Source organism: Alternaria triticimaculans (genome assembly GCF_023758025.1).
Source record: "Alternaria triticimaculans strain BMP 0046 chromosome Unknown scaffold_12, whole genome shotgun sequence".
NCBI classification, from domain to species: Eukaryota; Fungi; Ascomycota; class Dothideomycetes; order Pleosporales; family Pleosporaceae; genus Alternaria; species Alternaria triticimaculans.
The window spans coordinates 895,960-905,655 of record NW_026055969.1 but is presented as its reverse complement, the minus strand read 5'-3'; the positions used below and the strand labels follow the sequence as shown (position 1 = coordinate 905,655).

The 9,696-nt window shown below is 51.1% G+C and overlaps 4 protein-coding genes across 4 annotated transcripts; 3 read left to right on the top strand and 1 right to left on the bottom strand.

Annotated features, from left to right (window-relative positions):
- Nucleotides 1-789: 789 nt before the first annotated feature.
- Nucleotides 790-2,450, bottom strand: J4E78_007841 (uncharacterized protein; the record flags this gene model as incomplete). The annotated part of the gene is made up of 2 exons (XM_049368444.1): nucleotides 790-2,225; nucleotides 2,282-2,450. The coding sequence occupies 2 exons, from the start codon at nucleotides 2,448-2,450 to the stop codon at nucleotides 790-792; spliced, it is 1,605 nt and encodes a 534-aa protein (XP_049220098.1).
- Nucleotides 2,451-3,063: 613 nt separating this feature from the next.
- J4E78_007840 (uncharacterized protein) lies at nucleotides 3,064-3,959 on the top strand (the record flags this gene model as incomplete). Its single annotated transcript, XM_049368443.1, has 4 exons — nucleotides 3,064-3,109; nucleotides 3,160-3,344; nucleotides 3,408-3,660; nucleotides 3,712-3,959. 4 exons carry the CDS (start codon nucleotides 3,064-3,066, stop codon nucleotides 3,957-3,959), a joined length of 732 nt encoding a protein of 243 aa, XP_049220097.1.
- Nucleotides 3,960-5,363: 1,404 nt separating this feature from the next.
- On the top strand, nucleotides 5,364-6,739 carry J4E78_007839 (uncharacterized protein; the record flags this gene model as incomplete). Its single annotated transcript, XM_049368442.1, has 3 exons — nucleotides 5,364-5,370; nucleotides 5,416-5,468; nucleotides 5,597-6,739. The coding sequence occupies 3 exons, from the start codon at nucleotides 5,364-5,366 to the stop codon at nucleotides 6,737-6,739; spliced, it is 1,203 nt and encodes a 400-aa protein (XP_049220096.1).
- Nucleotides 6,740-7,010: 271 nt separating this feature from the next.
- Nucleotides 7,011-9,216, top strand: J4E78_007838 (uncharacterized protein; the record flags this gene model as incomplete). Its single annotated transcript, XM_049368441.1, has 6 exons — nucleotides 7,011-7,104; nucleotides 7,164-7,423; nucleotides 7,472-7,738; nucleotides 7,793-8,848; nucleotides 8,903-9,016; nucleotides 9,070-9,216. The coding sequence occupies 6 exons, from the start codon at nucleotides 7,011-7,013 to the stop codon at nucleotides 9,214-9,216; spliced, it is 1,938 nt and encodes a 645-aa protein (XP_049220095.1).
- Between the last annotated feature and the right edge of the window lie 480 nt (nucleotides 9,217-9,696).

Sequence of the window (9,696 nt, the reverse complement as noted above, 5' to 3'; positions counted from 1 at the left end):
CTCCTCGCGCCTCTTATGTCAGCCTCCCTAATGCTGCCTATGACCGCCTCACAGATGGTTTCCTCCATCCTATCCGGTCAATACATATCCCGTAGAGAACGCTATGGCGAGGTAATCTGGCTAGGCTTCTTCCTTTGGACATTGGGCGTAGGGTTGACATGCATGTTCAATCTCTCCACGCCAATTTGGGCTATGGTTGTCATACTTGTCGTCCAGGGATTAGGGATTGGTGCCGTTTTTCAGCCCACATTGGTTGCAATACAAGCCCACTGTACTAAAGCCCAGCGTGCAGTCGTCATCTCGAACCGCAACTTCATTCGCAGTCTCGGCGGTGCTGTGGGTCTTGCAATCTCCGCTGCTGCATTGCAAAACTCTTTGCATAGTGCAATGCCAGCAGAATTCCGCTCATTATCGCTCTCTTCATACGACACAACCGACTTCAACTCCCTGAGCCCACGGCAAATACTGCAGATTCTGCAGGCGTACGCAACAGCGAGTCGGACGGTCTTCATCGTGAATGTACCATTCATGGGATTATGTTTACTTGGGTGCTTCTTCATTGAAGATAGAGGTCTGCAGAGGCCAGATGAAGTTGGAGAAGATGTGCAATTAAAAGAGAGACATGATGGTGGAGGTGGAGAGGTTGAAGTGAGCGGCGACGGAAGAGACCATGGGAACAGGATCAAAGAAGACGTTGTTGTGTTGTCACGGTGACAAATCACCTTGAACACCTTTCAGCGTTAAATTCGAGCGCGAGCGACGTTATGGTCTTACATAAAACTTCGTTCGTCACATACCCCTCCAGCTACTTGCTCTCTCCCACGCGAACGCCGCTTCATAAACACCCACTTCATCCCACCATTTTCCAATGACCTGCATGCTAACCGGTAAAACGACTCCCTTTTCCACTCCAGGGCCTTCCGTGACTGGCAACATACCAATCGGCATCGCCAACACTGGATGCCCACTCTGATTGAACGGCGCCGTGTTGGAAGTCAAGCCGATCTGCTTTCCAATCTGTTCGAGTGGTGTTGCATCAAAGCTCGCATGACTCGTTGCTACATACGGTAGTGTAGGTGTCAACAATATATCGTACTGTGCCAGAGCCGCGTCGTAAGCATCACGAAGCTGTCTTGATAGATTCGTCGCTTTCGCGAGGAGGTTGGGAAATTTTTGTGTAGCGTACAGACCGTTGAGGTAGATGTTCTTCGTAGATGCATATGCTTCGTTCCAGTTGTCCTGGCCCATGGGATGCAGCAATGAGTTCAGCTCGAGCATCTGGTGTCCGCGACGCCCGAACGAGCCTGTGGTTTTCCCAAGAAATCCACCGATTTTCGATATGCCATTCCATATCGCTGCTCCTTTTGAGTGCAGCGGTATCGAGATCTCGGTGACTGTGGCACCAAGGTCTTCGTACTTGGTGACTGCGGTGCGAAAGATTTGGACCACTCGTGGATCCAAGGCTGGTGTAGAGAGCGACTCAGTAATTATAGCGAATTGCTTGCCTTCCAAGGGTCTGTGCATTGGAGTATTCCTGATGGAACTGTAAATAGGTATCTTGGATGGGTGAGGTGCAGCGAAAGAACGATCGTCAATATTGTCCGTTCCGGCAATAGCTTCGAGAAGTACAGCGTTTTCCAATACTGTCCGTGTCATTGGACCAATGTGATCGTTAGTAGGCTCGTTACTTCCACATCCGGTGTATGGCACAAGGCCAAATGTAGGCTTTAGGCCAACAATACCACAGTTGGCGGCTGGCACACGGATACTACCACCCTGATCTGCGCCAATTGACCCATCGACCTCGCCCAATGCCACAAGAACAGCTGAGCCGCTCGAGCTTCCTCCAGCGCTATAGCCTTTTGCGAATGGATTTTCCACCACTCCAGTACTCGAAGAGTGGCTTGTTGCAGAATGGCACAAGTTCTCACAGACTGCTTTTCCGAGGATTTCACCGCCAGCTGCTAGGATTCGTGTAGTGACAGCTGCATCAACATTCGGAATATAGCCTTTGACGAAGTTCGTACCCAGTAGCATTGGTACGCCCTTGACGGCAATGTTGTCCTTCAAAGCGAACGTTTTGCCGTAAAGTTTACCGTCGCTCTTAGCTTCCTTGTCAACGATTCTGCACTTCCACGCCCATGCACCATGAGAATTCTCAGATGCTTGCGGGAAATGAATATCTTCTCTGGCAAAGCGTTCCTCATCGACTGGGGGAACATAGTCTATACATCAATGTCAGCTTCCGTCATGACTCGCGACGTGAACCACTATGTCCTACCGTCCATAGCCATTAGTAGTTCACTTGCATCGTGAAATGCGGCAAGTAAGCGTCGATAGTCCTGTTTCTCTTTCTCATCGATGCTGACCCCAAGCTGAGAGCATAGCGCCTCGAGAGTTTCTGTAGTGACAGGGTTGTCATGGCTGGTATCTAGCGAAAAAACCGACATCTCTGGTGGAACCGCAACGCTTTCAAGTAATTAGATCGCGATCGTTTGCCGATGCTACATGTTCGTCATACACTGAATTGCCAGGGGCACTCGGTTATTCATACTGGCAGGCCTGGTGCAGACCCACAGCGGCACTTGTTGATCTGCCATGACTTTCACCTTGTGACAAATGTTCATTCGTAGCCTACCAGCCACTGATACGTACTTGCCGATATGTTCAGCCGTCTGAATGCTTGCAAGATTGTGTAGTGGAAGCCTCGAAGGAAAGATAACAGTAAAGCGGGGCAGGCGGAACGCTTATTCCCGAGGTCGATCGTCGGGAGAGTCACTTCCGATCAGCAAACAACGAACAGCGCGCCTTGTACCTGATAACTTTTCTGTGTCGTGATTGGTAAGAAACTGCTGATAAGAAATTGACAGGTGAAAAGGAACGGACTTGACGTGCAGTCAAAAGGTTGATGAGTCGTTCCTGGCTGGCTCAACTGTGGATAGCCTTGCGACTTGTACGTATTGACACCGCTCTAAAATCCTACGCAGGTAGCATGCGTTGAATCTACGTTCACTCTTCCTCTTGTATTTTGTTCGTGACCGTGATATCGAATATCTGTCTGTCATGGTTCACGTCGAAGAGTCTCTTCAACTCCCCAGAGACTTTGAAGGTGCGCTACCACACAATCTGCAGTTCTCCTCATACTGACCACTATTATAGGTTTTGGCGAAGATGGTCATGACGCACAATGGCCAAACGGCGCCCGCATAGCAGTTTCCTTTGTACTCAACTATGAAGAAGGTGGCGAGAGAAACCCCATGGATGGCGATGGCATTAGCGAACCCTACCTGTGGGAGAAAGGCCCTTCGGGCGGTGGCAGGGAACAGCGCCATTTGAACGGCGAGGTAAGTTCTGGCTGTACGAACTGCATTTGAGACATACACTGACTTCGTACGTCACCTCTGCAGCAAGATTACGAATATGGTAGCAGGTGCGGCGCTTGGCGGATACTACGCCTTATGAAGGAGTTCGGCTGGAACATGACCCTGTGGGCCATTGCAGTGGCCATGGAGAGAAATCCTACGTTTGCAAAAGCTTGCGTAAGAGACGGCCATGAAATTGGGGCTCATGGGTATAGATGGCTAGACATATGGGACTATTCACTTGAAGACGATAAGGCGTATATTAAGAAGACATGCAAAGCCTTGGAAGCGGCAACTGGTACGTCCTACCCGATGCCAAACATCTTGTTCAATACTGACGCGCATACAGGCGAATTTCCGGTAGGAGCATACTTCGGCAGAGGCACGCCAAATACAGCCAGCCTGCTCCCAATCATGTGGAAAGAGATGGGTCACAAAATGCTCTACACATCGGAAGTCTATAATGAAGACTCGCCATATTGGATCGATCTTCCCTGGGAGAAGCAACTGCCTGAATCGGAGAAAGAGGGCCTGTTGATGATGCCGTACAACTACGATTGTAAGCCGCATCTCTACATGACAACATGTCCGATTTAATCTAGTAACATGATTTAGGCAACGACGGAAAGTTTCACATGCTCCCTGGTTTCGTAAGCTCAGCAGGTGCAGTGTACGAGCAGTATCTCAAGGATACGTTTGACTGCTTATACAGAGAAGGCGGTAAGATGATGACCATCCCTTTGCATTCTAGAATAGCTGGTAAGCCAGGAAGGTCGGAGAGTCTGAGAAACTTCATGAACTATATTTCAAGGAAGGAACATGTGTGGGTTGCGACACGCAGGGACATTGCGAAACACTATCGCGAGACTTTTCCTTATAAGTCTGGGTCGAAGACTGGTTGTTCATAGATCTCTTCGTACCTATGGATCTGGATCGAAATGATTATTTGGCCACGCGGATCATGGGCTAGAAGGTATAACAGCCCTCCAAACGTACCCAGATCATGCATTTGGGTGCGCCGATTTCTTACTACACGTGCCACCTGGGCAACCTGGCAAATTAGTCGTGGGGACGCCGCATGGTCTTAAAGGACACATGCAGTCGCTAGAATCGAAATCCCAGATGCAGAGAACCTGTCGCATTCGCTGGATATGCCCGTGCCCGTGAAAACCTGTGGAGCCCTGGAGTCTTTACTCAAGTACACTATCACCTTTTTGGACAGGTCAACGCACTAGCCTCATTCTTCATCTTTTTGCCCGTCGGCTTCTTTCCTCCCGACGCGTTATCGTCTTATCATCGAAGATCTGCCGTATTCCCAGCATTGCGAAACCTTGCATAGATAGATGGCTGATAGGAATATTTGTCTGCCACAATGACGAGATGCGCAATTTGTAGAGGCGATCAAGATGTTTATAGCCTGGCAATCACCTCCCGCCGAACAACCGAGGCTCGAATTGGTATTTGCTCAGGCGTGAGTATTCCTGCGCGGTCATGTCTCGCATTTTGCAACAAGGCAAGGATGTTTTGAGTTCTCCAAAAACTCTCAAAGTCATAGCGCAAGATACCAGCGATCAAGGCGAAGTGCGTTATAACAAAGACCTCCTTCCCAGTCCTCCTGGTAAGCCTTGAAATGCATCTTTCAGCATCTCCAAAAGTTAACACAATGCAGAAGATCGGAGATGGCGCTGGCAACATTACTTCGCATACTATCTGACCATGACATTCAGCCCATCCTCGTACAACCTCGGCGCATTTCTTGTCTCAATCGGTTTACTCTGGTGGCACGGCATGATTGCTGCTATCATCGGCTCCGCCATTCTCACCGTTCTGGTTGTGCTCAATAGTCGCGGCGCTGTCAAGTACTTTCTTGGCTTCCCTGTGTATGTGCGCGCAGCTGCTGGCGTCAGGGGAGCGAGTTTGTACATCGTCGTACGAGCTGTGGTTGCAATCATTTATTTTGCGACGCAGACCTACTATGGAGGCCGTATCACGTCGGTGTTCATGCGGGGTATATTTGGAAAGGGTTACAATGATATACCGAACCGCCTCCCAGAGAGTGCGGGGATCACGAGTAGAGATTTGCTGAGCTTCTTCTTGTTTTGGATGGTAGGTACTGTCCACCTTTCTCTCGTTCAAGTCCAAGGCCGACTGAGTATGCTAAAATTAATAGGTTAGTGATATCCATGTACGAACTGTATGTGAGACAAATACTGACTTCGTAAACTCATCTTTAGGCGCAACTACCAGTCATGTTCATTCATCCCACGGTACTTCGACACCTCTTTGTTGTCAAAGCTGTCTATACAACGATTGCACTCTTCGGGGTGCTCGCTTGGGTAGTCAGTGCCAATGGGGGCAAAATTGGAAGTTTTACGTACACGACCAAGCAGACTCAGCTCTCGGGCTCAGCTCTGATCTGGCCCATGATACAAGCCATCAATTCCGTTATGGGCGCTCTGGCGCCAGTGCTTATCAATCAGCCTGATATAGCGCGATACGGACATTCCTACGGCGATGTGACATGGAGCCAGGGCTTCGGTATTCTTACCAGTAAAGTACTGGTCATGTTCCTGAGTACCGCAACGACTGCAGCCGCTACACAAGTCCTCGGCCAAAGCTATTGGAACGTATGGGATCTCTACGACGCCATCTTGGATCAATATTGGACTGCTGGAGCTAGAGCAGGGATAGTATTTGCGTCTTTCGGTATGATGCTCGCTGTACTTGTCACCAATGCAGGAAGCAACTCGCTTCCCGTTGGTGCCGATCTTACAGGAATCTTCCCTCGATGGTTGACCATTGTGCGGGGCCAGGTACTCTGCGCGATTCTGGCACCCTTACTTGTTCCATGGAAGATTATCGCCTCGGCGACTGCGTTCTTGACGTTCCTCGGAAGTTACACTGTATTTCTGATGCCGATCTGCGCGTGCATGATTGTCGACTACTGGCTCGTTCGAAAGGGTAACTTGCATGTTCCCTCATTGTACACGACTGCATCCGAAAGCCCGTACTCGTACTGCAAAGGCTGGAATATGCGCATGCTGGCTGCGTGGACAGCTGGGGTTGCCTTCACGGTCCATGGCGTCGCGGGGTCTTTGGATGCTGATTCTGTCGCCGAGGCTAGCAAGAATATGTACAAGCTTGGCTTTCTACTATCTCTGTTCATGGGCGGCTTGGTTTATTACAGCTTGTGCCTCATCTGGCCGGTGAAAATGGTGCCTCGAGGGGCAGGGGGAGAGCTGGGGTTTGAAGCGTTGGCAGCGAACGAAGGTTTCTTCGACGACGAGAATGTAGGAACTATCACGGGCGTACGGGAAGGCGAAGAAGTGCATGAGACGCAGCACGGCGCTGCGGATAGCAAAGGGTTTGTCTGTTAATTCCATGACATAGCTGTGAGTAAGCAAGTGTAACGTGACGTGGCGGGGCGTCGTGCATGCAGCTGGAGGTGTGGCTGGTCGACAAGCTCGGACCACGCGCAACGTCACTGCCACTGCCGGGAGAGCGTGGGAGCTTCACCATGTCCAAGGCAAACATCTCAACGTCGACGCTTGGTGCTGCCTGACTCTGCTCGTTGTACCAACAGGCGCTACCATTGTTCCGCCCAGTGAGCGCGACGACTACACCACCACCACCACCACCACCACCGACATGTGGGACGACGAGGACAACAATCCGTATGGATCCTTTGCCCGCCATGACTCCAACACGTCCGATATTCCTGGGCTAGCGTCGCCCGCTGCCCGTAAGGCTTCTACCTACTGTCTGAAGCAATCGCCAGCATCACTAGCTGACATGACCAAGTGCCGTACCGCCCCGCGACGCCGCCCTCGGAGGCTTCGTCGCCCGCACAAGAATCGCCCGAGTATGTCTCTCAGCGCGACATGAGCGACGTCGACTACAACGAGCAGGACCAAGACCACGCAGACCCAAAGGCGCCTAAGAAGGGCGGGTACGATGCGCGCGTGGAACAATGGCTGTACGAGCACCCCGAGCAACTCGTCTTGATCACGAGCGCGGGCAAGGACGGTGTGAACTACATCCAGTACACCATCAACTGCGGTGTATGTTAGCCAGGCTGCTGGGGAGCCGCGCAGCTGACACATGGACAGGGCCTCGAAGTCAAGCGCCGATACTCTGAATTTGCATCCCTGCGCGCCGAACTGGTCAGACTTCACCCCACGCTCATCGTACCTCCCATCCCCGAGAAGCATACCATGGCCGACTACGCCGCCAAGCCGACAAAGGCGAAGGAGGATGCCGGCATAATAGAGCTGCGGAAGCGCATGCTGGCTGTCTTCCTTAACAGGTGTAGGAAGATGCAGGATATACTACAAGATGGCGTCTTCTGGCGGTTCCTCGATCCCTACACAAGTTGGGTAGGCTTCGTTCTCTTGTAGATACCAACCCCTTCAACTGACTTGCTCCTGTAGGCAGACGTACTCAACAGCCCGCCTGTTTCCAATATCCCCAAACAGATCCTCAAAGCACCTCCACTCGATGCCGCGAACCCTTCCCAAGCCCACAGCTACCTTCCAGTCCCCTCGTCTTCCGCCAAATTGAAGTCGGGCGGTACCATATCTAGCTCGGGTACTCCTGTCTCACCAGCCAACAACGCAGCCCTACCTTCAGCAGCCGCGCATACGACACCGGGTCCTGCCATTTTCGGTCGTTTCCCTCCTGAGACGCGCAATATGTCGGAAGAGGAGTTGGATCCATACTTTGTTAGCTTCGAGAACTCGTCCAAAGACCTAGAACACCTGCTGCAAGGACCAATGGAGAAGGTCAACAGACGACTGCTCATGCACCTGGGCAATTGGGGAGAGGACATGGCAGATCTTGGCGCTCGATTCAATGCCTTTTCGCTATCTGAACAGACGCAGTCTCTCGCTGCAGCCATTGAAAAGACGGGACAAGCTGTCGACTCTACGTACATTGCGACGACCGAACTCTCTTCGTCTCTCAGCGCAGGCTTCTCGGAGCCTATGCGTGAGAGCGCGCAATTTGCCGGCATCGTACGTTCTACCTTGAGATATCGAGTGCTCAAGCGGATACAGGAGGACATGACAAAGGACGAACTTGAGAAGAAGCGCAATCTACTCGAATCCCTCGAACGCAGTGAAGCAGAGTCGAAACGATTAGAACAACATCTGAGTGGCGTCGGCCATCAACCTGCCCGAAGTCGCGCTGCTTCCAACAGCTCACACCGAAGCATCGGCGAGGCGGAGCAACCACGTAGATCGGACGAGGATAGGGCGTCGATTGATTCCGACTTCCCACCTACACATGGCGACACACCATCCAGCGCACAGGGCGCACCTGATAATCAGTCACCGCCTAGTAGCCCGCACAAGAAGACTGCAAGTGGGAATTTCGTCACCAACAAGCTGTTTGGGTCCATTACACATGCTTTCAGGGGTATGGCAGACGTAGATCCTGAAAAGACTCGAAGAGATCAGATCGGCAAGACACGGGATAGTATGGTACAGGTAGGCTTAATATGTCATTTGTGAAGACACTTGGAGATACTGACCATTACGCAGCTCGAACAAGCGCTGACTGTGGCCGAGAAAGACACCAAAGACGCAAGTGCGGGTGTGATGAAGGACCTGCGACGATTCCAGAGCGAAAAGGAGGACGATTTACGGCGTTACATGGTATGTCTCGGTCTTTACCTAGTGCTCTTGAAAGCCGCTAAGAACAACTGCAGATGGAGTTCGCTCAATGCCATATCGATTGGGCGAAACGAAACAAGGCGGCTTGGGAAGAAGCTAAAGCCGAAGTTGAGAATATTGCGCCACAGCCCTCAGAAGAATACCCCAGGAGATCTGAGGACTTTGAAGCCCGAGAGCAGTGATGGCGCGTGCCATGTCTGTCTGTGTACACCTGGCGATGCATCCTTTGAGCGATTGCGCACCTGTATTGAATATGGCGAGTAGTAATTCAAAGTATAATAACAGTCGTTTGCTTTACCATGTACAACTACTCAGAACTACAACGTAGCTTCGTCGAACTTCAATCACCAGCTTATTGTGGAAATGTTCCCTTAGATGCGCTCGTTGAGCGTGCTGATAGGAGAGCATTCTGAGATCACTCTACACATATGACAAGGACAGTGATGTCTGAGCATGAGAATGCCAGCTGCCAGGGTGGTTTTATACGACAAGATAGCTCCATGGACGATACTGTGAAATAGAGCTCAACGCAATTCTACATAAGAGAGCTCCAGCAGCCTTGATCTCTTCCCCCTTGTTACGCTAACCATTTACACCCTGCTTCTAGTCAATGTGTTCTGTTACTGTTACATCGCAAAAAACCTACTTGTCCACCGATCCCC